Genomic DNA, 26,436 nt, shown 5'->3' on the forward strand with positions numbered 1-26,436 from the left:
ACTCTGCCAATTTAACATTTCCTATGTCCACATATTGAAAATATCTAAGCCTACATTTATCACCTTGCCTCACAACTCCTCAAGCCATTTCCTTGTTTCTTAAGATGGCCTTGATTTAATAAGTGACAATTATCCACAGTAAAACCTGGGACGTCCCTAATTTTCCCCTGCTCTGCAGACTTATTAAATTAGACCTCAGCTCTCATTAACCCCTTTGTCCATTATCTTGATCATATATGATTGGTTGGTTCTACCCTGTTTATCACCCTCATTCTAGCATTTATGCTTTAAGCCCAAGTTATTGCATTAGCCCTTATACAGCCCCTTCTGTCTCCAATCTCTCTCTTCTCCACCCTAACCCCCCCACCACCAAACTAATTCTCCTAAAGCAGTGCCTTCACAATGATACTGCAATCAAAACCTTATGCTCACAAGATGAAGTCTGAAACTCTGTGCCTTATATTTGAGGTCCCCCATCATCTGGCACAACCATCCCTCAACATAATCTCTCTAGCTCCCTCCCAGAGCCTCTGAAGCACACCAGGAGTAGGCCCACTTAGTGCCTTTGTCCATACTGCAGCCATGACATATTCTTCCTGCTGGGGCAAATACCAACAATTGGCTGGCCCAGGACTTAGAATCAGAAACAGTGGGGCAGGGATGTCGACACAGTTTCATTTGGGTGGATTTGAAAGTGTGAGCTACATCTTGAGTAAAAATTTGTCTTACCAAGCATCACACCAGCAAGGTGTGAGACTCCAGAAGGGATATAAAGATCTGTACAGCCTGTGACCTTCAGGAATATAATCAGACTGGTTGTACAAGATATGTGTAAATAAATAAGTCGATTCGAAATGTTACAGGACTTTTTGTTGTTTAATGGGTATAGAGCTTCAGTTTTGCAAAAAAGTTCTGGGGATTAATTACACTTAACACTACTGTACACTTAAAAATGGCTAAGATGGTAAATTTTATACTATGTATATTTTATCACAATTGAAAATAAAAATTAAGAATATTATAGGGTTTCAAAGGAGGCCAGTTGTCCCAGACAATCAGAGGAGGTGTTTTCCGAGTTAAGCCCAGAAGTATGCGTGGGACTGTGACAGCAGCGGCTAACGCTCTGTCCTGAGCTTTCCATGTACAATTACTTGGTTAATCCTCTCTAAACCCTACTGGGTAGATACTATTATTTTCTCCAGTCTGACACTAGAATCCAGAAGAAAGGCAAAATTATTTGGTTTATTTTACTCTTTTAAAATATTAGATACCAAAAATATTCCCACAAGAATGTCCAAATCAAGAGAAGAGAAAGAATTAAATATAGGTTTCTGTAATCACTTTTATTCATGTGGAAAGATGTTGTTTACAGCTTTAAATAGTGTCTGGAAAACTTCAACAAAGTGATGGACATCTCACAAATGTTCGTAAGTATGTAATTATGATACTCATCTTTCGAATTTATAGAAATCAAAAATGTCCCCCAGAAAGTTTTGCTATGTTGCCATAGAATTAAAAATGTAACAGCTACAGCTACCTACCATCTACTGCACATTGGGTTTCATTTGACCCCCAAAAAAAAAAAAGTATTCTTAAATTGTTTTTAAATAAAAGGGCTTCTGAATGGTAACCTCTGCATGTCTAAGCCTGGCAACACCTCACAGGTGTCCCTCCTTCCTCGTCTCAACACGAGCTGGCCTTGGCTATGTGATTACCGCCACAGTCCCATCAGCTGCAAAATAAAGAGGAAGAGGTTGATGATGTCCAAGTAGATGTTCAGGGCAGCAAAAACATACTCTTCAGGGTCCAGGGAGTAACGATGGCGCCCTCCCATCATGAGCTGCACATCCATCACCAGGTACTTGAAGAAAAGGAAGAAAAATTAGCTACTTAAATTGTACATTTCCATCAAATAAGTGTCCTAAATGATCTGTAAAAAATTATTTTAGCATCAAGAAAAATATTGCAGAAAGTCAGTTAGTGGCTGACCGTGTTCTCCTTCCAGCCTCAAGTATTCACCGTGTCCCCAAGTATATACCTATAAAGCAAGTGCCTCATCCTCCTGAAGCCTGTTTGAACAAATCAGGAAGACTTCTTTTGCTTTCCAAATCCAAAAACCTTTGTACCTTTAGCCAATAATGTGGATCGGGTGGACAAAGCTATAAAATGCCCTATGTTTGTGATTTTTTCCCCCATGTTCTTGCTGAACAAAGAATGAAAATAAAGACGGTTCACACAGAGTAATAATTCTGAATTCTCGGAGCTTTGGGTGATAGCAAACCTTGCCATTTGAGGATGGCTTTGTGATGATGTCAGTCTACCCAAAATAGGATGAGGAGGAGAGAGGATATGTTTACGGGTAACCCCCAAAATAAATGTTTTAGCTCAGCTGCAATAGGTAAAATTATGAGCTCCTCGACAGATAAAAAAGTCAGAGAGCCCTCTCTCAAGCTGGTGCTTGTTGCAAAGCGACAGACCCGGACAGCATGAGGCATTCGAGGAAGGAAAAGCAATCAACAAGCTCAGTCCCTTATGTCCAGATTCGAGACGGAGAGTCCAGTGCTATGAGGCCGAGGCTGCCAGACAGATCAACACCACATTAGAGAGACATGCTTTAAAATAATCCATTGTAGAACAATGTCTGCTTCGGTGAAACCTACCAAGGAATTCAGACATTCGCTCTCCCTTGCTCCTGGTTCCTGCTTGGGCTCGTATGAATGAAGAGGAAGGGAAGGAAGGAGCAGGACAAGATTTATGGGGGACATCCTGGGCCGCCTGCACCGGATTCATTGCATGTTATCTCACATAATGCGGAAACAACCCGGTTGAGGTAGGCAAGGTTTAACTGAGCCTTGAGTGGCAAAGAAAGGAACCAGACTTGAGCCTGGGGATGCCAGAGTGGGTGCCTCACCTCAACCGCTGAGGCCCTTCAACCCCCTTCTCCCTCTATCTCCCTCTGTCTCTGTCTCTTTTTTTTTGCAGTCAGAGTGTCACTCTATTGCCCCTGCTAGAGTGCCGTGGCTTCAGCCTAGCTCACAGCAACCTCAAACTCCTGGGCTCAAGCGATCCTCCTGCCTCAGCCTCCCAAGTTGCTGGTACTACAGGTGCAAACCACCATGCCCGGCTAATTTTTTCTGTTTTTAGCAGAGGCAGAGTCTCGCCTTTGCTCAGACTGGTCTCGAACTCCTGAGCTCACGCTGTCGTCCCGCCTCGGCCTCCCGGAGGGCTGGGATTACAGGCGTAAGCCACCGCGCCCGGCCTCTTCTCCCTATATCTCATTCCAGCACCTCTAGAAGAAAAAAAACGTAGCGTGACCAACCATTCCGATTTGCCCAGGACTTAACAGGTGTCCCAAGAAACCCCTTAGTCCCATGGAAACGGGGACAGTTGGTCACCCTAAAAAAAGGGCCCCCAGTGGCTGAGCATCCAGCTTTCTTAGCCTCCATCTGTCACCTTGGAGTCCTAATGCCTGTGGAGAAGTGCTTTTCCCTTTTCCTCCGCTCCAAAAATCTCTGACTTTACCTTACTTCTTCCTATAAGAGGGGACAGTGACTCTCAGTCATTTCGCAGACACGAACGGGCTGGTTAGGAGTGTAGCTTCTTAGGAGAGGTGATGTGTTTGAGGGCGGACTGGAAAGTGGGAGGGAGAAGAGCTGGGACCCAGAAGGAGCCAGGCTCAGATACCACCCAAGACACAACCAGCTCACAGGGAAGCCCCAGCTGGGACTCGGCCCCTGGGAGCATTTGGGAGGGTGGCACGTGCCTCACACTCCCACAGCTCTGCTGGTTAGGCGTCCACGCACACACAGATCCAGTTTCCTCCTCAGCTGTTTGTGTTAGGCAGACCTGCCTGAGGCTACAAGAGCTTTTGCTCTGCCCGCAAACGCGGAGCAGAAACACCAACATATCTTGTATGGAAACACACTACGCCTGAAACCTGCCACAAGAGGTACAGCAGCGAGCTCAGGACACAAAGTCTGAGAGCACAGGAATAAAGGTGAATCATCACAAATCAGTTCCTTTTATAACAGAAGGAGAAATGAGAAAAACTGAAATGTGCATACTTAGCTTTAACCTCCTGGTGTGAATTTTCCTAACATTTAAAAAATAGGGCACAATTCCAACAACAATAAAAAGGAAGCAAAATGTGGATAGTTTTTTAGCTTGGTGATAATATATGGGGTTCCTTATACCACTCTCTATACTTCTGGATATGTTTGGAAATTTTCAAAATAAATAGTTAAAAAAAATAAAACCCTGGAAGATGTGACATGATAAAATCATAAAATGGGATTCCGTGCAGCCCTCTAAAAGAATTAGTTAGACCCAGGTCTGCTAATATGTGGAGGTCGTTATTTTCAAGTGAAAAAGCAAAAGTAGAACATTATATGTCATATAACTACATTTGTGTAAGAAGCAATGGTGCCTATGTGTAAAGAAATTCTGAAAAGATTCCAAGAAACTGTTAACAGTCATTACTTCTGGGGCAGGGGATAAGGAGATTTTTATTTTCACTTTATAATCTATGTTGTTTGAACTTTACTTTTTTTGTGGGGGGGAGAACTTTACTTTTAAATAAAACATGCCTTAAAATAATTTTAAAGATATGACAGCAAGAGATGGGACTTAATGTAAGGAAAGAGATTTCTAGATGCATTAGCAGTGGCCACCACCAGTGGCCTGTGAGAAGTTCCTGTTGTGAAAGAACAGAAGCGGGTCTGTGGCGGGGGGCAGGGGATGAAACTACAGCCCTGCTGCAGTAAGTTTCAAAGCTCGTAAACAATTCTTCATTCTCTTCTTAAATATTGGCCCTTTCAAGAAAAGTGATGTTTTTGTGGATCGGGAAAACCATCCAGCTCTCCTGGAGGGTGATGGTTTTAAATATGATCCTTTAAGAGGATTGTACTTAAATGTTGCTGGAGTGTCTCCACTGCACTACTGACCCCCTGTAACTCCAGGCCTATCACAAGGGCTTGTCGATGCACATACCACATTCTTTATCAAAGAGAGGGAGAAATACACTTACAAGTGAGAAGATCACAGTCCCGAGTCCAGCATACAATAGATGCAGCCACTGCAAAGAGAAGAAGCACAATCGTATATTAAGAAGGAGATTTGGAGTAATGAAAAGGCTCACTTAGGTCACTGCTAGCAGATAAGGACCAATATTAAGAAAGCCAGATCTTTTAGAGAATTAATCTTTTCTTGAACACAGTCAAGAGCATCCACTCAATTCCAATAAACAAGCAAATGAAAACTAACCTTGCCAATGTCAAATAATATTCATCAAGTGCTAGACGTCTCATATGTGGTCAGGCAAGTAAAATGTATTACACATATTTCAATTTTTCCCTATCAACATGGCCATTCCAGAGAATCTTCCCTCTTCTGAGCTCTTGGAACAGGTAGCCTTGAGGACGTAGTGACCTTCACACACCCAAGCTGGAGCTGATTGGCGAGAGGTGGAAGAAAGCCACTCCCAAAACAGTGAGTCTGCTGACTGATCACGAACTTCTGGTATGTGACTAGGCTTAAATAGATGCACCAGGCCAGTCAGAAATCGATTCTCAGGATAGAGGGATCCAAGCAGCAGAGGCTGTTGTCTCATTAGCCGGTGTTGGAGCTGTTGTTGCTGTAAGAAGAGGTGGCCAGTCAGCTCAGCCCCAGAGAGGAAGGTAGGGTTTCCATTCCTGGGAATTCCAGCTCTTCCTCCCAACTGGGAGTTCCATGAGTTTCTCTGGGTCTTTGCCTCAACCTAGTCTGAATGGTGTCTGTTCCTGGCAACCCAAACGGCCCTGATAAGAATATGGGACTAGTCTAAATTCCAAAAGGTCTGGCTCTGCCTGGGAAGAGGATAAGGAAGTGGTTTGCAACACCTGAGAAAAAAAACAGCATTGACTCTTCAGGATGAGAGAGCTGGTTCTGAGAGGGAGGGCAGAGCACTCCCAGCTCTCACCAAGGAGAGGCTCTTGGTGAAGAAGGGAGACCAGAAACCAGTGACACACCTGGGAGACGCAGTATTTCCAGACTGAGCTAATAGTAAGGAAACATCTGATAACTGGAGTCCGCAGGATTCAAAATTGCTGAAGTCAAACGAGCATGCAGACTTAGGACATGACTCTGCCAAAGTCTTCCATGCAAACATATGTGTAAGGTTATAGATATTTGTGAAAGAATACTTAGAGTGGGAACACAGTTCCATTTATCTAATAGGAATCAGTTTCCTTTTTTTTTAGTATAATTTCCATTTTATTTTTTTTCTAAAGGATAGTTTTTCTTCGGTCCTCAAGGACTCAACTCCTTACGTGGGCTTTGGTGGAGGTCTTGGGGCAGCACCCGCAGGTCTAAATCAGGGTGGGGGTGTTCAGTCCTTGCGGGATTCCCAAGAACAATTCCTGACGACTTCGCTGTGAACGGCACAACTCACACAGTAATGTAGCTTCACATACAGCTTGGGAAGCACATAGGCGTCGAAGACACTCGCTTCAGAAAAGTCCCTGACAGCTACGGCCTCCACTAAGTTCCGAATGACGAACTTGTTTACAGCTTTGTCCGTAGGCACGCATCGGCGCAGTTCGTGCAGCGAATAGGCTACATGTGGCCACGGCCCTTTTTGGCACGACCGTTGTCCCTTCTTTTCTTCGCCCTCTTGGAAGCAAGGATGCAAAAGAGGGGAAACACAGTTTCTTAACTGCCCCTAAACGATACGATAAAGACCTCCAGAACCCACATAATATTTGTATTATCATTACTGATATCTCTGCTACCGTTAATAATAATAAATGGAGAGCTGTGGTCTTTTAAGGTACATCTTTGAGATGCCTGTGAGTCTATCTCCAAAATACAGATACAGCCTCCCTGGCTATAAGCCTATCTGGCCCTTCATAAAGCTGAACCAATGCAGTCGGAACTGTTGGTTGCATAATGTCTGCAGATCATGTAGCAAGTCCACTTGTTGCCAAAGAAACCCGATGGTTCGGCATTTGGACCAAGTTGGCCTTGGGGTTTTAGCCAAAGGGTCACAGGCCCCAGGCCAGCCCTCAGTGGGCCGAGCCCCCAACAGGACCTCCACCCCAGGGCCAGATCGTGCCTGTCACTCTCCACAGCCCTCCAGAATCAGTCCACGCACAGCGCAATGTGGCGGGAAGAGTGTCGTCACTGGAGTCAGATAGACCTAGCCTTGATGCCGCCCGGGCCACTCACTCCCTATGGGACTCAGATGAATTATTTAATTTCCCCTAGCCTCTCTGCTTATCTATAAAATGGATGAGATACATACTCTTCAGGAATGTTCTGACAATTAAACGTGATGCCTTGTGAAAAACGCATAGGCCTATATCGGATATCTAGAGTCAGTGAGTATATCAAAGTGAAAAATAAAAAGCTGCAATTAGAAATTAACGAGCCTTCTCTAGGCTGCTGTCCGAAAAGGCCAAACAAGCCTATGTCTCCCACTCCTGCTTTATATAATAATACTTCAAACACGCAGCACCGCATACAGCAGACGGAGTCTGGCTTGCCTCATGGGTGAGTCCCCCCAACACCCTCTTGGGGAAGGACAGCTGCCTGGGGGAGGAGCTCAGGATTCACGCCCCAGCTCCTCTGTCCATGGGGTGGCCACTGGGACGGGCCTCACAGACCCTCGGCTACAGTGGGGGAGTGCCGCTGACCACGGCCCCAGCTGCTGGGCTGCGCAGCCCACTGCAGTTTGCTCCTAGGCCATGTTTCCTACTTCTCAGGGGTCGGCTGTGAGCAGCAGGGCCCTTCCTGGGAGACATGGCACCACCCTAATGGAGGACTATGTTGGCTCAGGGGCTTCCCAGCGGCCTTGCTGGGCCTCCCTCGGACCACGCCACACCTACAGCGCCCCCACCCAACCTTCCTCCTCCTCCTTCCCTGGGGCCAAGCTGTGCAGTCCTGGTCTGACCCCTCCTCCAGCCTCCCTGGGCTCTCCCGCTTTGTCTCTCACAGACATTTCTCCTGGTAAAATCCTTACTTGCTTAACCCCAACTCCACGTCTGCTTCTCAGAGGACCCAGACTAATCCAACCGGCCCTTCACCTGTATTTTTAACAATTCTCTGAGGTTTCCAAATGAGATCCCACTTACATATGCTCGTATGAAGATTAAGATAATTCCATAGACTAAAAGCACGAAGGCCAAAACGAACAGCATTCCATTTAGCAAGGTAAAATCCCACTGAGGAAACATAAACAGTGTACAAACAACTCAATTATCATCTATGAGGAGTTTCAGGATGTTTAGAGATGCATCTTATACCCCGCAGACACTGGCCCATTGCTAATAATTTACCCTGGCCCATTCCGAGAACTGCGGAAATCCTTTAGCCCCAACCACTAAAAAATGCTCTGTAAAAAACATTACATTGACTGGGATTTGCTTCAGGAGGGAGAAAAGGGTAGCAGTATGGATGAAAGACAGTAGCCGCTAGTTGATGATTTTTGAAACTGGGTAATGGGTACATGGGGGTTCTTTACACTATTTTTGTATTTATATGAAATTTTCCCTAATAAAAAGGTACATTGAATAAGTAGTATGTAAATTTGTATGCATAGTATGATCATAATGACTCATATTTTTTAAAAGCATGTGTGCAGAAAACATTAATAGAATGAAATATACCAAGATGTTAACTGGATATCTTTTTTACATTTATATGCATATATCATAATAAAAAATATATACTAAGCTTTCAAAAATAACTATTAATGATTCTTCTGTAATTTTGAAATTTATTAATGTGACTTTTGTGTTTGCTTTTATAAATTAGTGACCCAAATCAGCCTGAGGCGAGTAGGGTTTTTTTGTTTGTTTGTTTGTTTTTTTAAGAAAGAAGATATTCATCTTCTGGCCTAAAAAAAAAAAAAAATTGGATTATGCAGCAAAAGATATTTTCTTGCAAGAGCGTTTTCCTAATTCTGTTATTTCCTCTTCTTGTTCCCTGCCCTTAACCCACCAAGGGAATATTCTAAAGTACTAATTGTCTAAGTGTGGTTCTCCAACCAGTGGCATCAGCACCACTTGAGAAATTCAAATTACCTGACCCTTCCCCAGACCTACTGATGCAACAAGGGTAGGGCTCAGAATCTGTGTTTTAACAGCCCTCCAGGTAATTCCGTGCGCGGTAAGCTTTGTCTAGGGCTACGCTTTCAATACAGTAGCCACTGGCCACATGTGGATACTGAGCCCTTGAAATGTGGCTCGTCCAAACTGAGATGTGCAGTAAGTATAAAACACACCACTGGATTTCGAATTTTAGTTTACAGAAATGTAAAATATCTCATTACGATTTCGGTTATATGAATTACATGTTGGAATGGTAACACTTCATATGTATTGGGTCAAATAAAATATATTATTAAAATTAATTTCGCCTCCTTCTTTTTACTTTTCTAATGTAGTTACTAGGAAATTTAAAATCATATCCATGACTTGCATTTGTGGCTCACATAAGATTTCTCTTGGACAATGGAGGTCCAGAAAGCAGTAAATCTGGCTTGTGACAGCGAAACCCTACGGCTTGCTCCTTGCTGGCAGAAAGGAGACATGACATTAAGGAGGAACGACTGGGGTGAGGTTGATCTACGGGGGAAGCCTCGTCAGCTCTGCCCGGGCCCGAGAGAGGACAGGCTCTGCGTCATGCCAGCGGTGGACTTTCGGCTTCAGAGGCCCACAGAGCACACAGGGACTCAGGGGCTCCAGGTGATAGTCATTTGGGAACAAGAATGAGCCGCAGCATCTCCCCCGCATCCCTTCTTGGCCAGGACCAAGCGCTCATACAAGCCACACCCTCGTCCCAAATTCCCAGTGCCCACTTTAGAGAGAAAAGCAGGGAAAGAGGGAGGCTGAGAGGCCGAGCATTTTATAGCCACGTGAGACTATCATCCAACCCAAAGGAACTCTTTCAACCAAGGGATCAGATTAAATTTAAACCAAATGGACATTTAGTTAATTTTCCCCTGCTAAGGGGACAGTTGTGGGTCATGAGAAAACTCAAATGCATAGTATGCCTACATTTCCTCTGCAGCCCTTGAGCTGTGGTGGGACTGAATTTTGCAACCCCTGCCTCATAACGTAGGGAAAAAAATGTTAGCTAACTGAACATGAGTTCAGCTGCCTCTCAAAGTCATCAGTGCAAATACCAGAACCTTCTTTAAAATACCTTCCAATGTAATATTCACTCCCCTAAACCTGGGTTATAGGTCATCTGTGATTTAAAATACTAATGGGCTTTTTAAATAGTATTCTGGCATTTTAGAAGATTTAAAGCGGCTTAATGAATCTCTGCATTTAGCAGCAGCCCACCTCACTCATTGCAGGAAGGGCTATCTGGTTACAAATAGGCTGGTTTCCACAAATGACGAGCTTTGAGATAGCAAATACTGATCTGATAATGAGTTAAAGCTGAATCTCTAACTTTTGATACAATTTGGCTAAATATCTAGCAGACCCTTCCATCTTTCTAATGCATCTTCCTTTTTCCATCAGGAAAAGGCTAAAATGTGTATAAAAGGCATGTATATAAGAACTTCCTTATGATGTGTGCCAACAAACTTGGAAAATACACTCCCTTCTGTGTAAGTTATTAAATCGACTAAGGTGACCCTATGACTTACTAAAGGAAAGTGACCAGCACTAAAAGGAATGGCCACAGAAAATACACCTTGATATCAAGTCTCAAGGAGATTTGGTTGGAGAGACTGGCTCGTGTCCCAGTTAAACAGGAACAATCCTGAATGATGTGGTTTTCTCTGGGAAATCGTGACACTTTTGAGCCCTGGTGAACTGTACAACCTTTTAATTTTTCAAGTCCCTGTGTGAGTCAGGGTCCCAGTAGGGAAAAGATGGCACGATCAAACAGGACAATTTGAAGTGCGGTGGTTTGTAAAGGAACGGCCCAGAAGGCTGTGTTGAGTTGGCCCCCTTGAGACACAGTGAATTTGGGTAAGGGACACACTTAGCCCAAGAGGAACTTCTTGGGGAGAAGCCATTGGAATAAACACTTCTGCCCCCCAGGCTGCAGCTGGGATTTCCCACTGGCCAAAGCCCATTCAAAGCCTAAGGCAAGAGGGCCGGGGGTGAGGCCCACAGGGCAGAGAGAACCTGGGAAGAGCATGGAAAGTGGGTCAGAAGGGACAAAGCGACACATCTAGCATGCTCCCTCATGGCAGAAATCTGTTTCACTAATACGTACTTTTGTTTGTAGAGCAAATATAGTGAGAGCCAATGTCACCAGAGTGGTTGCTGCTGTTGCCCACAATACTTCATGGACTTTATAGAAACTAAAACCAGAGATTGTGATTACTGTTCACATATACTCAAAGAAAAGCACACACAAATAAAAGGAAATGTGTATCGAAGACTTACCTTGCTACAGCTCCTAGCATCAGGCCTTGAAGAATCGTCTAAAAACAAAATTCACAATAAATCAGAGCCTGCCTCCTGAGGCGTGAGGCTGAGGCCCACAATGCAGAGGAGGAGGAGGTCTGGGGAAGGCGCGTGTGAGCAGGTGTAGCGGGCAGGTGGGGATATGTACAAGCCTGGTGCTCACAGCTACAGGGCGACTGTGGGACATGAACAGTAGAACGCACATACCACACACACCACACAAACCACACACACACAACACAGTCACACATACCACAGAGACACACACACACACACACACCACACAAACTACACACACACTCCTTTCATGTGCTGCTGAAGCTGGAGAAACGTGAAGCAATGAGCTAGCAGAAGAGGAAGAAAGTTAACCTTGAGAGGAAGGGTTGGATGCAAGCGCATCATTAAAATGTCATTTGCACATGGAATAAACACACTTTTTCCCTGTAATGGGGACAAAGACAGGCTATTTAGGTGAATTTAACAAAGTAGAGAATCTGGCAATTCTCCCACTGGGCTTGGACAATCCACAGGGGCCATCCCAGATTCTCTCGGACTCCAGTCCCTTCCCAGCCTCTGCCGTGGGCCATCCTTGGGCTACGGGTGCTCAAAGCCCCGCAACTGTCCTGGCACTCCCTAACGGAAGTGCGGGCGTTTCTGCCTCCTGAGACTGGAGGATTCTTTCTTGGCTCTTCCTGTGGACCAGCGGGTCTGCCAGGCATCTGGATTCCCCAGACAGAGCAGCCTGAGGGCTGGGGGGATGTCCCAGGGTGCTGGCAGGGGCCTGACTGTGGGCCAGGGCACAACCTCAGTGCCTGTCTGGGGCCTGTCCCCTGGCCTGGCTGGCCGCTGGCTCTCGAGGTCCCTGTCTCTCTCCGACATCGTCCCCCCATCCCGGTCTCTAGGGATGAGGAGAGTGCTCTAGCCCTGGTACATCCCTGCTCCCTCCTCCTAAGCCCTGGGATGGTAAGAGCCCTCCAGCCCCATCTCCTGGCACTTTGGGGCTGAAGGTTGTCACCCAGGCACTGCAGGAAGTGTCAGCACCAAACTGTGGGTGAAGCCTCAGTAGAGACAGCATATCCTGATAAAATGTTATGCGTGGTGGGCCCGGGTGATGAATGACAATATCATCCACAAACGAACTTTTTACCTTGGTGTGTATGTGTGGTGTGTGTGTGTGTGTGTGTGTGTGTGTGTGTGTGTGTGTGTGTGAGAGAGAGAGAGTGTGCGTGTGCATGTGTAATTGAGAGACTGGGAGAGAGAGGGGAAGGAGAGGGGAGGGAGAGGGGGAAGGAGTGACTTCAAGCTGGAAACCAGCTTCGGTTTTCAGGAGAGTTGGAGAGTGAGTAGGAAGAGGCATAGAAGTCAAACCTGTCTGATGACTTTAAGAGCTCAGAAGATGGGCGCAAGGGGCCAAAATTCTATGGGACAAAACCTGTCTTTAGCGAATCTGAGTGTTTTCCTTCTGCCCCTGAACTCCTTTTCTGAAATGGTTTTTTTTTTCCATTAATTTCCAAACCCTTGGGCATAACATTAAGTCTAGAAAATACAACTAATTCTATGCCCCTCTATAATTTATCTTCTCTTAAGCTTTTACTTGTTTTGAGATAAACAACAAAACCTCAGAGATGGGAGCTCCCTTGGAGACTCATAACTTTTATCTCTTCTTGCAATAAACATTAAAGCCATTTAAAATTTTGGTATAAGAAATTCAAACACTTCTGGGAACGCGGCACCCCCTCTCCTGCCCCTACCACGGCCTCTGCTTCGGGACTCCTGGTGTCGCTCTGTCTGGCTGAAGCCCCTGCCCCTCCTGAGTGGGGTCCGCGCTCCGTCAGTGCAGGATCTGGGACAGTGCACATGCTGGCCCCGGCAATAAGCAGGGTTTCCACCGCAGCTGAGAAAGGCTCCTCGATGTCCTGGCAGTTGAGGAAATGCTCCACCGTGGGCAGCAGACAGCCAGTCTTCTCCAGCCTCGGGAGGAAGGCATTCCTCCCAACAGGGAAGTCACCACGGACCTGCCTGGTGTGGATGCAGGGAATCACACCACTCGGCGTGTGTGCTTGCTGTGGCCACCAGGATCTCAATCTAGGATCCTCAGGTGTACAGGACTCAGGTGTATCGGACTTCATGCATTTTGTGCACTAATCTAACTACTATCTTTATTCACCTACCCTACTTTTCCTTCCACCAGATTTCCCCATTAATTTATCTTATCTTCTCATATTGTGGACATTTTTGTAAGCCACCTCAAATCTGATCTGGAACCCGAGGAGGAAAACTTGAGTTGGCAAGTAAATCTTCACATGGAAAGATGCTCGACACTGCTTGGGAAGAAACATAAACCCTTCCCAAAAGAATCATTAGCTGACACCATCCCAAATCCTACCAGGACGGTTCTGGGTTTTCCCAGGAGGAGCAAAACACCCTGGGGGTTACTACCAGTGAGTTTCAGAGAGACTGTGGCCTCTGGAGGTGAGAGGTGTGACCTGACTCTAAGTGACAGAAAGAGAACCAGGGATGGGGGAATGACTTAGCTGCCACTGAGTGCCTGAGGAGGAGCCCCGAGACCTCCGTCTGGGGGCTGAGCCCTGGGGAATGGGGGTAAAATGATAGAAATTCAGATTCTATGCAGGTTTAGAAAATCTGGGAGCTTCTGCTGAGAGCTGGCAAGATCTGGAGTCCCCATGGGCAGCACAGAAAGGAATCGGCTACAAGAAAGGGTGCCACACGGTCTTCTGTGGGCAGAAGTGGCGAGGCCGCGGGGGTGGAAGCCACCACAACGAGGCACTGGGGAACCAGGAACCCAGAACCAGGACCAGACCATGGATACATGAGGAGCGCCAAGGATCAGAGGCCCCCCAGGCCCCAACTCTCTGGCACAGGGAACCACCCTCCTGAACTGAGATGCAAGTTATGACAATAAGGGAAACCTGAACTCAAGATGGTTTCTGCTCCCAGTGGGACTTGAAATAGAAATAAAATGCACTTTGCAAAAATGAAGAAATTTGCATTTCTTACATACTAGTTTGTGAACTAGATATGGAACGCACTCTCATGTGTTTGTTGTGCCTGACAGAAATCCAGCAACTGTCAGATTAACCGGTCCCGAAAAGCAACCCAAGCCGGAACCCAGGTTCCTCCATGTGGCCTTCCAGGAGACATTTGCTACCACAAAGATCCCCAAATTCTCTAACCTACTAAAAGGGTGTGATACTATCTTATAAGTTTTCTGCTTCATTACAACCAGAATTCCACTAAGAAAGTGTTTCACAAATAATCTCTACTTGTATTATCCCACAGGAAGAGTTTCCACAATTAAAGGAATGAACTTAATAATGTGACAAAAATGTATTTCAGAGGTGAACTAGAACAGGTGCTAACATTGTGGTTTACTTACAAACAATCCCAGGAGAATGTAATTCGCAGGCACCTGGCGGCGGAGTTTCCCACAGCAAGCAAGTACAACCAATACAACAAAAAACGCTGGGCTGTAGAATAATTTAAAGCCGTGTGTTATTTGCTTCCATTGATTATATCATATGATATATTATACTGAGATAAAGAGATATAGATACAGATACGTATCATTATATGATATCATCTCATAATAAGTATTATAAAGTAAACAAACATTTTCATTATTAGCTTTATCTTTATTTTTTTAGCTTTTAAAATTAAAATAGCTTTTCTCATTGCCGTCCACAGTTTATGGGGCATTTAAAATTTTTTATTTTGAAATAATTATAGATTTACAGGAAGTTGCAAAGGGATAGAGAGGTCCTGTGAAACCTTCACTTAGTTTCCCCCAATGGTTACATCTCATACATTTATAGTACGATACCAAAACCAGTAATTTGACATTGGTATGGTGTGTATGTATTGTTCTATGTCATAGAACTGAGACACAAATATTTGTGTAGATATATGTAACCACTACCACAATCAAGATTCAGAACTATCCTATCCAGAAAACATCAAAAAAGACCTCCCTCGTGCTATCCTACCCCTTTATAGTGTGGAAGTTGCCAATGCCAAGATGGAGTCACTTATGTCAGACCCAACGTGGAGCTAGGAGGTCATGAAGGAGGGGATCTCACACTCGTATGTCTAAGATAAGAACTCCCACAAGGACCTTTCAAAAACTCACAAGAAATTCCTACATGGCCTGAACATCCTGCACACATGTCTGTAACAGGACTTAACACAAGAAATTCCTCACAAATGTAGCCTTCCTGTTAAGTTGCTCTCACAAGAACACTTGCTTCATGAGAGCTGTCTCCACCGATGAGTTATCACCAGCCCCTGCGACCTGCGATTTTTGTTTCAAAATAGCTTACATGAACCTCTCCTCCTTGTCTTTAAAAGGTTTCCCCTTACCCCAACCTCTCCAGATACACCTGTGCTCCTTCATGGCTTTTGTATCCCAGATTGCAATCCCCTTGCCACTCCCAAATGCACTGTTTTCTGGGGGGAGCCTCTCTTTCTGTCATTAGGTTGACAATAGTAACACCCTCACCCACACACTCAACCCTGACTCCTGGCAACCACTAATTTGTTTGTTTTCCATTCCTATAATTTTATCATTTCAGGAATTTTATACCTTTACCTCATTTTTTTCTAGTAAAAGAATCTCAAGCAATAAATAACCAGTAGAAAAAACACATTTTATTAAATCCAATGATACTTACAAGGTTATATAGGTGAACCAGGGGTTTGCATTCACCCACACTCTTAAAGCCTTCCTGGTTAAAAAAATTAACGTAAGTTTACATAGTAAATAGTATATTTTGCTAACTAATGTGATATTTAAGTAGAAGTAAAGCAATATCATGGGAGGAAAGGGGGAAACCCTAACTGATTAATGACAGATGGGGAATGAAACAGTGAAACATTCTTTTTCTTAAAATAGATATATTCATAATAAATATTAAATAATAAATGAGGCAGGGCAAGGTGGCTCACGCCTGAAATCCTAGCACTCTGGGAGGCTAAGGCAGAAGGATCATTTGAGGTCAGGACTTTGAGACCAGCCGGAGCAAGAACAAGACCCCTATCTCTACTAAAAATAGAAGAAATTAGCCAGTCAACTAAAAATAGAAACAAAAAATCAGCCGGGTGTGGTGGTGAGAACCTGTAGTCCCAGCTACTCGGGAGGCTGAGGCAGGAGGATTGCTTGAGCCCAGGAGTTTGAGGTTGCTGTGAGCTAGGCTGACGCCACGGCACTCTAGCTGGGCAACAGAGCAAGACTTGGTCTCAAAAAAAAATAAAAAATAAATAAATAATAAGTCAAATTTGGATCCATGTAAATGTCCTGGTAAAGGTTCTTATTTTTAAAAATACTGAGATTTATATGTGCTCAAAGCCAAAGAAATCAACTTCTCATATATGTGTTTCATAGATACAGATTTTCATCAGATGCATATAAGCAGTGGATCATAGTCCCTCCAATAATTCCTGAATTTAACAGTGTTCCAGCCTCCAGGGTCTCTATAACCTCACCTTTTTTCCTTTATACAGTTATATCTGTGGAAATAGCTCAGAGAAAAATTTTTTTTAAATAGTGGGGTAAGCACTCTGTGATTCTCCCCTTATATACACATTAAATAAATTTATGTGCCTTTTCTCCAATAAAAAAGAAAAGAAAAGAAAATAGTGCCAGCTGGGTGCAGTGGCGCATTCCTGTAATCCTGGCACTCTGGGAGGCTGGGGCAGATGGGTTGCTTGAGCTCAGGAGTTCGAGACCAGCCTAAGCAAGAGTGACATCCTGTCTCTACTAAAACTAGAAAAATTAGCCAGGCCTTGTAGCCTATGCCTGTAGTCCCAGCCACCCTGGAGGTTGAGGCAGGAGAATTGCTTGAGCCCAGGAGTTCGAGGTTGCAGTGAGCTATGATGATGCCACTGCACTCTAGCTTGGGCAACTCTGTCTCAAAAAAAAATAAATAAAAAAGATAGAAAGAAAATAGTGCCCAAAATAAGAGTAAGAAAAAGTTCTTGGCTTAGGAAGTTAAGGTAAAATCCTAGAAATCTACCATCACCTTGGTCTAGGAAATGCCTCAGAAAAACAAATCTATAGAAGTATTATCTCCTATGAATAAGAAAAAAGAGGTACATTATTTTTAAGTGATCAAAATTAAATCAAGCCAATTCAATAAAAATTAATGTGAACAACTTAACGTTTAATTTGACATCGGTAATAAAGACTTACCAAAAAACAAACATGCTAATTATTGCTGCAGTGACCAACAACTGAACCGACAGGATGAGGAACACTTTTGTAATGAAATCTGAGGAAACACAAACGTTATTTTTATGACACAGTATTCCAAAATATAAATGCAATTACCTATTTTTGATACTTAATGAAAGGAATTTGCCTCTGATTTTTTGAGGATGGGAAAGGCAGTGCTAGTTTATAGTCAGCAAATGGAATAACAACAAAAATACGGCTCTGCAGAGCTTTTAGAGAATACTCAGTCCGGATTGTCAGAGGTGTTTTATTTTATCCACGGAAGCTCCAAAATTTTCAAGACAAGCTGAGGGATTTAATTTCTTATTGTGCACACCCCATTCTCCTTAGGATCAAAAATGACCTGAAAGTCTCAGGATATCACAGGCACAGCACCAGGGCTCCAGCTACACTACACCCTGCACAGAATGCGGACAGCAACGCCTGGAGGACGGCAGGTGGAGAGGATGTTCGCCTCTCTGGAGACGGACTTAGGCTGCAGAGAGTTGACAGAGCTTTTCCGCCACTTTTCTCTCCACCCGACCTGACTTTAGCAACTCTCTTGCCTTCTACTTACTGATGCACAAACCAGACAACCTGGCGAAATAGTAAGACCAAAGAGTTCCGAGTGAAAGACAGGCCGAAGCACAGCTCACGCTATGTCGGCATATCTTTTTGCTTATTTCCTACCGCACAGGTTTTCCCAGGGCCCTCTGAATATGTCACTGGCAATGACAATTTCGGGTTTTTTTCTGTGGCTTTATTCCAATTTAAAAGGGAAAAAATGAAATAATGCCACTTACAGTTAACTTACAGGATCATCGACCCTGTCGTTTAGCTGGGCAGTTTCTGTGCATGGGAAGTATGACAACAAAGGAATGGGACTGAGCTGTCCTAATCAGAGTATCAGAACATATATTCCCAAATATGTGCTGCATACATTAAAATATTCATTTAGCTAACATTAATTTGGCATCTACTATGTATCAGGGCCCATAAGGGAATAAATATTAAATGACACTCGGCCTCATAAGAATAGACATACAGGTCAATGGAATAGAATTGAGTCCAGAAATAAACCCTTATATTTATGACTAATTGATTTTTAAAAAATATGCCAGAATAATTCCATGAGGAAAGAATAGTTTTTTCAACAAATGGTGCTGGGACGACTGGATATACACATACAAAAGGGTGAATCTGGATCCTTTCCTTATGCCGTACGCAAAAATTAATTAGAAATGGATCATAGTCATAAATATACAAGATAAAACTCTCAGAAGAAAGCATAGGTGTAAGTCTTCATGAGCATCAATTAGGCAATGATTTCTTAGATGTGACACTGAAGCACAAGCAATGAAACTAAAAACAGATAAATTGGATTTCATCAAAAGTAAAGGCTTTGTGCTTCAAATGACACCATCAAGAAAGCGAAAGACGGCCGGGCGCGGTGGCTCACGCCTGTAATCCTAGCTCTCTGGGAGGCCGAGGCTGGCGGATTGTTTGAGCTCAGGAGTTCGAAACCAGCCTGAGCAAGAGCGAGACCCCGTCTCTACTAAAAATAGAAAGAAATTAATTGGACAACTAAAAATATATAGAGAAATTAGCCGGGCATGGTGGCGCATGCCTGTAGTCCCAGCTACTCGGGAGGCTGAGGCAGGAGGATCGCTTGAGCCCAGGAGTTTGAGGTTGCTGTGACCTAGGCTCACGCCACAGCACTCACTCTAGCCCGGGCAAAAGAGTGAGACTCTGTCTCAAAAAAAAAAAAAAAAAAAAAAAGCGAAAGAAAACCTACAAAGGGTTTTCAATAAGGGACTTTCCAATAAAGGAGTAGTATCCAGAATACATAAAGAACTCTTACAATTCAAGGACTAGAAGACAAATAACAGAATTAAAAATGAGCAAAATTTGTATAATGCCCTCCCACATTGACCCTGGGCATGGCCACATGACATGTTTTGGCCAGTGGGACATTTTGTGATGCAAGCAGAGGCTTGATAAACAAACTGCTTGTGCACTGGGGCTTATCCAGCTGACACACTTCTCCTGGGGCCCAGCCGCCGTGGAGTGAGAAGCTCAAGCCACAAGAAGAGAACCAACAACCAACAATTGCCAGTCATGTCATGGAGTCATAATGGCTGTAGCAGCCTCAGCCACCATCTCATTATAACTGGTGAGAGCTTTTAATCAAGACCAGCACAAGAATTGCCCACCTAAGCCCAGTCAACCCACAGGATCATGAGGGATAATAAAATGGTTGTTTTTTTTAAAAAAGTAGGCAAAGGTTTTGAACACACATTCCTCCAAAAAAAGACATATAAATGGCCAATAAGCATATGAAAACATGCTCAACATCATTAGTCATAATGGAAATGCAAATCAAAACCACAATGAGATACCACTTCACACACTAGAATGGCTATAATAAAAAAGACAGATAATAATAAGTGTTGACAAGGATGTGGAGAAACAGGAACTCTCATACATTGCTGATTGAAATATAAAATGGTGCAGCTACTTTGGAAAAGTTTGGTAGTTCCTCAAAATGTGAAACAAAGAGTTATCATATGTTTCAGCAATTCCTAGGTGTCAAGAGAAATGAACACATATGTCTACACAAAAACTTGAATATGAATGTTGATCGCAGCATCATTCGTAACCTAGAAGTGGAAAGAATTCAAATGTCTGTCAACCGATGAATGGATAAACAAAATGTGTTATATCCAGGCAATGGCATACCATATGGCCGTAAAAAGGAATGCAGGACTGACATGTGCATGGGTGAACCCTGAAAACATTATGCTAAGTGAAGGAAGGAAATCGCAAAAGACCACATGTTATATGATTCCATTTATAGGAAATGTTCAGAATAAACAGATCCATAGAGACTTCTGAAAGTAGATTCGTAGTTGGCTGGGGGTGAGGGGGAGGGAGGATGGGAGTAACTGCTGATGGGTATGGGTTTCTTTTCGAGGTGATAAAAATGTTCTAAAGTTGATTGTGATAATGGTTGACAACTCTGTAAATATACTAAATACCATTGAATTGTACACTTAAAAGGGATGAGTTTTATGATTTGTAAATTATATCTCCATAAAACTGCTTTAAGAAATTGTAACCCCTGTAACTCTTAATCCATTATCTTGCTGTACTTTTCCTTTTTGCCCATAGCACTTTCATCTTCTTACATACTATATAATTTTTTTAAAGTGGGGAATGGCCCAGCCTCTGCCCTCTAGGAGAGGCAGATACGAATAACTAACTGTAGGCTGAGCACAGTGGTTCACGCCTGTAATCCTAGCACTCTGGGAGGCCAACGCGGGAGGATCACTTGAGGTCAGGAGTTCGAGACTAGCCTGAGCAAGAGCGAGACCCCCATCTCTACTAAAAATAGAAATAGTTGGCTGGGCAACTAAAAATAGAAACTAACAAACAAACAAACAAAATTAGCCGGGCGTGGTGGCGAGCACCTACTCAGGAGGCTGAGGCAGGAGGATCGCTTAAGCCCAGGAGTTTGAGGTTGCTGTGAGCTAGGCTGATGCCACAGTCCTCTAGCCAGGGCAAAAGAGCAAGACTCTGTCTCAAAAACAAACAAACAACTAACTCTAACATTGGTGAAGAGGCTTTACATATTTTTCAGTTATACCTCCCTAAGCTTCATTTCCTCATCTGTAAAATGGCAATATGACAATTTCATTTACAGAGTTGTCATAAGGACTAAATGCAATAACATTCCTCTTGCACAACACCCCATGGAGGCCTGGTATCTGTGGCAGAGGTGGCTAAATGCTAAGTGACATCCATTCTCCCTGACTTTCTCACGATCTAACCTAGATTTTGCAAGGGTGGCAATGAGCCCAACTGAAAAACTATAGGTAGAGGTGGCCATGTGATAGAGACAGGGTCAGTGACATGTCATTGAAAACTCTTGGGTGTGGTTTCTGGGAATGCCTCTGAAAAGAAGTCTGATCTGGCTGGCTCTCAGGGTGCCTGTCCATGAATGGCACCCCCTTGGCATTATCAGTGCTGCAGCCCTCCCTTGGCACTTCTTTGCCTTTGGCTATTTGCCTTTTCCTTTTCCTACCTAAAAGGCTAGAGCTTCAAAGGCATCTTTCCAGCCACGCAATGGAATGCAAGGGCCACAGGGAGCTAGCAACGGAACTCAAAGCTCACAGGCCACCTGCAAGTTGTCCAGGCCGTAAGAAGGCTTAAGGGTGGCAAAGTGTACACCGAGGACCTGCAGGATTAGCCTTGAACTGCCTACCTTCAACCTTCATCTTTCACGAGAGAGAGAAAGAGAAAAAAAAACACTTCTCATTTATTTAAGCCACAGTTTTCTAGATTTCTATTACTCATTGCTGAATATATTTCCTGACTTACACAGTATTAACATCTAGGATATTGAATTAGAATTAATATTTTTTAAAACTTAAGCCAATATTGTGGTAGGGAAGAACATTTTACCATCAGTAACAAATTCACATCTCCTTAAAAAAAAAAGTTGTGGGGGAGGGGGTGTAAGGGCAACATACGTAACCTAAACATCTGTACCCCCATAATATGCTGAAATAAAAAATAAATAAATAAATAAAAAGTTGTTCACCACATGTTTATTATGAATTTCTGAATGGCCTGGACAACTTGGTGGGTAGTCTATTGTAGCAGCCCTACATCATGTTTCATGATAAAGCATGAATAGGAAAAACTAAAAACAAAATTCAATCTTTCTGACAATCCACCCTGTGGAAACATTTTAAAAGAACATTTGCTTTTCTCTTATAAAAAGGTAATTCGTTTATTCTCACCTCTGCGGACAGATGCATCTGAGAATGGAGAGGATGAATTAGTACGGCTTTCATCTGGGGTGCTGTCATCTGTAATTTGTACCACATAGGCATTCAGTTTCTCAGCAGCCGTTAAGGGTGCATCTCTTCGAGTTTCTTGTGGCCCAGATGCAGATGATGTGTTGGGCTGATCAGATTTAGACTGGGTGCTTTTATCTGCTGTTTTCCGAGCCAGATGTTGATGATCTCCAGAACCAAAGTCTATTGGTTCACTGACCTCCAAGTCCATTGTCCTGGAAGGAGAGAATTGTTACTCCTGTCCTTATGACCACACCTCTACAACCTTAGCATCCTCATAACATTAAGAGGATTTTTTTGTCTTAATTTTAACTGCCTTAGCTCAGTACTTACCAAGTCAGTGCCTAATAAACATTTGTTAAATGAATGATGAACAAATACTTTTACGATGAGGCTGATAGAGTAAAATAATTTGCATGCTATTATAAAATGATATTTTTATAAATTCATTCAGCAAGGAGTTAATGAGCTCCAAGCATGGAGCTGCCCTTGTCTCAGCCCTCAAAGAGCTTACATTTTGGAAGACAAGATCTTCAAACAAGCAACACCGTAAAAGGCAATAAAAGCAAGTTAGGAACATTGGAGGAGGACATGAGAGTCCTTAATAAAGTCTGGAGGAACATGCAGGGAGTAGAAGAGGTTGTCAAAAGCTCCCAGAGAAAGTGAGGTTTAGGCCATAGGTGGAAGTTGAGTAGAAGTTAGGGAAGGGAAGGGAAGAGTAGGGGAGTTTTCCCAGACAGAAGAACCAGCCTGGATCAGGCCTGGGGGAAGCAGAGAGGGCAGGTTCTAGAAACTGAAAGAAGTTCCTATAGTTGGAGCAGGGAGTTCGAAGGGGAGAGTGCAATGAGGTTAGACAGAGAGGTGGTGGGGACACATCACTGGGAAGCTGGCAAGCCAAGCGAAGGGGTCTGGACTTTATCCTGAAGGCCACAGGTATGGAAGGCAGAATAACAGTCCACCAACGATGTTCACATCCTAATCCTGGGAACCTGGGAACATGTTACTTTGCATGTCAAAACGAACATTATGGGTGTGACTAAATTAAGGACTTTGAGATGGGGAGATGATCCTGGATTATCTGGGTGGGCCCAATCAGTCACAGGAGTTCTTATGATCATACTTACAAGAGGGAGGCAGGAGGGACAGTGAGAGAAGGAGACGTGACAATGGAAGCGGAGGTCTGAGTAATACAGTTGCTGTCTTCGAAGATGGAGGAAGGGAACATGAGCCAAGGAGTGCAGGCAGAAAAGGCAAGGAAATGGATTTTTCCCTCGAGCCGCCTGAAAGAATGCAACTCTGCTAAAACCTTGATGTTAGCCCAGTAAAATTGATTTTAGACTTCTGACCTCCAGAACTGTAAGATAATAAATGTGTGTTGTTTTAAGGCATTAAGTCTGTGGTCACTTGTAACACCAGAAATAGGAAACACATACAATGGGGAATCACTGAAGGTTTTCTAGCAGGGGACCACGGGGCTCTGACTAGAAAGATTACTCCAGGTACAGTGAGGAAAATGGACAAGGATAAGCCAAAGTGGAAGGAAAGAGACCAGAAATGCAAATAAGAGGTGATGGTGGGCTTTGCCACACTACTTTGCAGCCTGAACACAGTTTCGAGAAAACCACTACTAAATGGATCCAAAATGGCAAAGCAAAAGCCCCCCATGAACCACCTGGGGAACAGGAAGACTCAGGCAAGCCCCTGCTGCTGGCTGCCTGTGGCACAGAGAGAGCCATGGGGAGGTGTGAGAAGGAGACTACGGAGATGGCAAAGCCTGGGACAAGCCCAAGGCCAGCCGGAAATGGATGAACAGAAGGTCTGAACAAACACCAGGCTCTTGGAGAAGCAAGTGCAGTGTGATAAAGATGCCCCTTCTCCACAAATTAACCTCTAAATTTTACAAAAAGCATCGGATTGGATGAATTGAAAATGTAGCTCTACAATTCATCAGAAAGAGTAAATGTGTGAGAACAATCAAGAAAAAATTTGAAAGAGAAGGATTAAAGGGGAAGAGGTGGTGATGTACTTTATCAGAAATCAAAATCTCACAGAGCTATATAATTAAAACTGTGGTAATAGCATGGCAATAGATAAAGGGATCAATGGGATGGAAGAAATTCAATAAACAGACTGATGTATATATGAGAATTTAATATTTGATAAAGGTGGAATTGCAAATTTTATCCCACAGTGTTGGAACAATTAGTTATGTACTTGGAAAACTAAACAGAATTTAATAGTTATTTCACATCATATACAAAAACACATTCCCGATGAAATAAAGATATTATCATAAATGATAATAACGATAAATATTCTACAAGAAAATACAAAGAATATTTGTGTAAGCCTTTGTAAGAATTATAGCATAAAAGAAAAGCTTGGTAGATTTTGAGTACAGAAATACTTTAGATGCCATTACAAAGGATATCAATAAATCTGAAATGCAGAATTGTAAATATAATATGTATAATAGTTACTATACTGTAAAAAGAACTTTACCAAGGAAAAGATAGGCAACCCAATAAAAGGATGAGAAAAGAACACAGGCAATTCATTAAGGAAATTTAAATGGTCAACAAACTTAGGAGATAATACCTCACAATCAAAGAACTGAAAGTAAACACAATAGTGAAATGTCATTTTTTGCACAAAAGACTGGTAAAGATTAAAAAGATAATTCTCGGAGGTATAGATGATGCTCAGCAAGGGTATGAAGAAACAGATACTCCAGGGCCACATATGACTTGCATGGGCCCTGCACACGTTTGCCCCCCTGGTCTCCTCTTCCACAAAAAAATATTAAAAATTATATTTTATGACTACATTGGCATAAAGATGACTATAATCCAGGCTAGATTCATTATGTATTATTTTTCATTATTATATTCCATTTTTTTCTCCCGATTTTTAAAAAATTAAAATATTTTTATGGCCCCCTACAACTCTCACGGGCCCTGTGCCCTGTGCCTACTGTGATTAGTGGGCAAATCAGCCCTGGGATAGCTCCTCAGGAGCATAAACTTGTGGCAGGGGGCAATTTAGCAGCATCTGTCAGAATTCAAAATGTGTATTACCCAACAGTTATATTTTTAGGAATTTTCCCCATGAACATACTCAGACAAATAGGCAAAGATACATGTATAAGGAAGTTCATCGCATCATTCATTGTTTGTAACTGTAAAAATTTAAAACAGTCTAAATATCCATCAGCAGTGGAATGATTAGATTAATTTTGGCACAGGTAAAGGCAGATAGATATGGATTGATGTGGAAAATTCACTATTACACACTTTTGAATTTAAAAAGTAAGATTAGAGGATAATATTTAGTAAGATCACATTCATGTTTTACACACATACAAACACACACATACACACACACTCCTGGGACTGGAAAGATACTACGAACTGTTAATATGATTATCTCTAATACAGCCCAGTTAGGCAATACCCTCTGAATTGTATGAATATTTACAGTGAACATTTATTACTTAGATACTAACAAAGAGGTATTTACATTTTGAAGAGAAAAAAATATTTCTCTTTTTGGTAAAGTCTGGAGCTCCTCTGAGGACAGCAGTCTTCACACAAAGCTAAGAAGCATTTAAAAGCTGTTCAAATAACCAAATTGGTTTCCTGACTAGTGTCCTGCAAATCAGAAGGAGGAGATGCAGCCAGATTTTCAAAGCACTCAAAAACAAACACCAAAACCAAAGACAACTGGGTTTTTCTCATGAAACTACATCTGGCTGGTGCCTGGACCACACAGGGAGGCTTTCACCTGGTCCTCAGCCAGTGTCATCCAAAGCACAGCAGGCACTGGGGCTGAGGCAAGGTTCTAGTGACGGTTAGGGGAGTGGCAGTTGGAGTACAGGGTGGGCTGGGGACCCCACTTGGAGCCTAGGAGAGGGTCTCTAAGTCAAGTCCAATGTGCCCAG

At 43.2% G+C, this 26,436-nt stretch overlaps 1 protein-coding gene across 1 annotated transcript; it reads right to left on the reverse strand.

The window, feature by feature from the left end:
* Positions 1-1,711: 1,711 nt before the first annotated feature.
* LOC105820127 lies at positions 1,712-22,707 on the reverse strand. Its single transcript, XM_012656553.1, is given in 8 exon segments — positions 1,712-1,861; positions 4,944-4,995; positions 6,306-6,570; positions 6,573-6,648; positions 8,109-8,198; positions 13,160-13,427; positions 17,614-17,692; positions 22,440-22,707. Coding segments are annotated over 8 exon segments (1,248 nt in total).
* Positions 22,708-26,436: the final 3,729 nt, after the last annotated feature.

The sequence above is a fragment of the Propithecus coquereli genome, unplaced genomic scaffold (assembly GCF_000956105.1).
Source record: "Propithecus coquereli isolate 6110/MARCELLA unplaced genomic scaffold, Pcoq_1.0 Scaffold508, whole genome shotgun sequence".
Classification (NCBI taxonomy): Eukaryota; Metazoa; Chordata; class Mammalia; order Primates; family Indriidae; genus Propithecus; species Propithecus coquereli.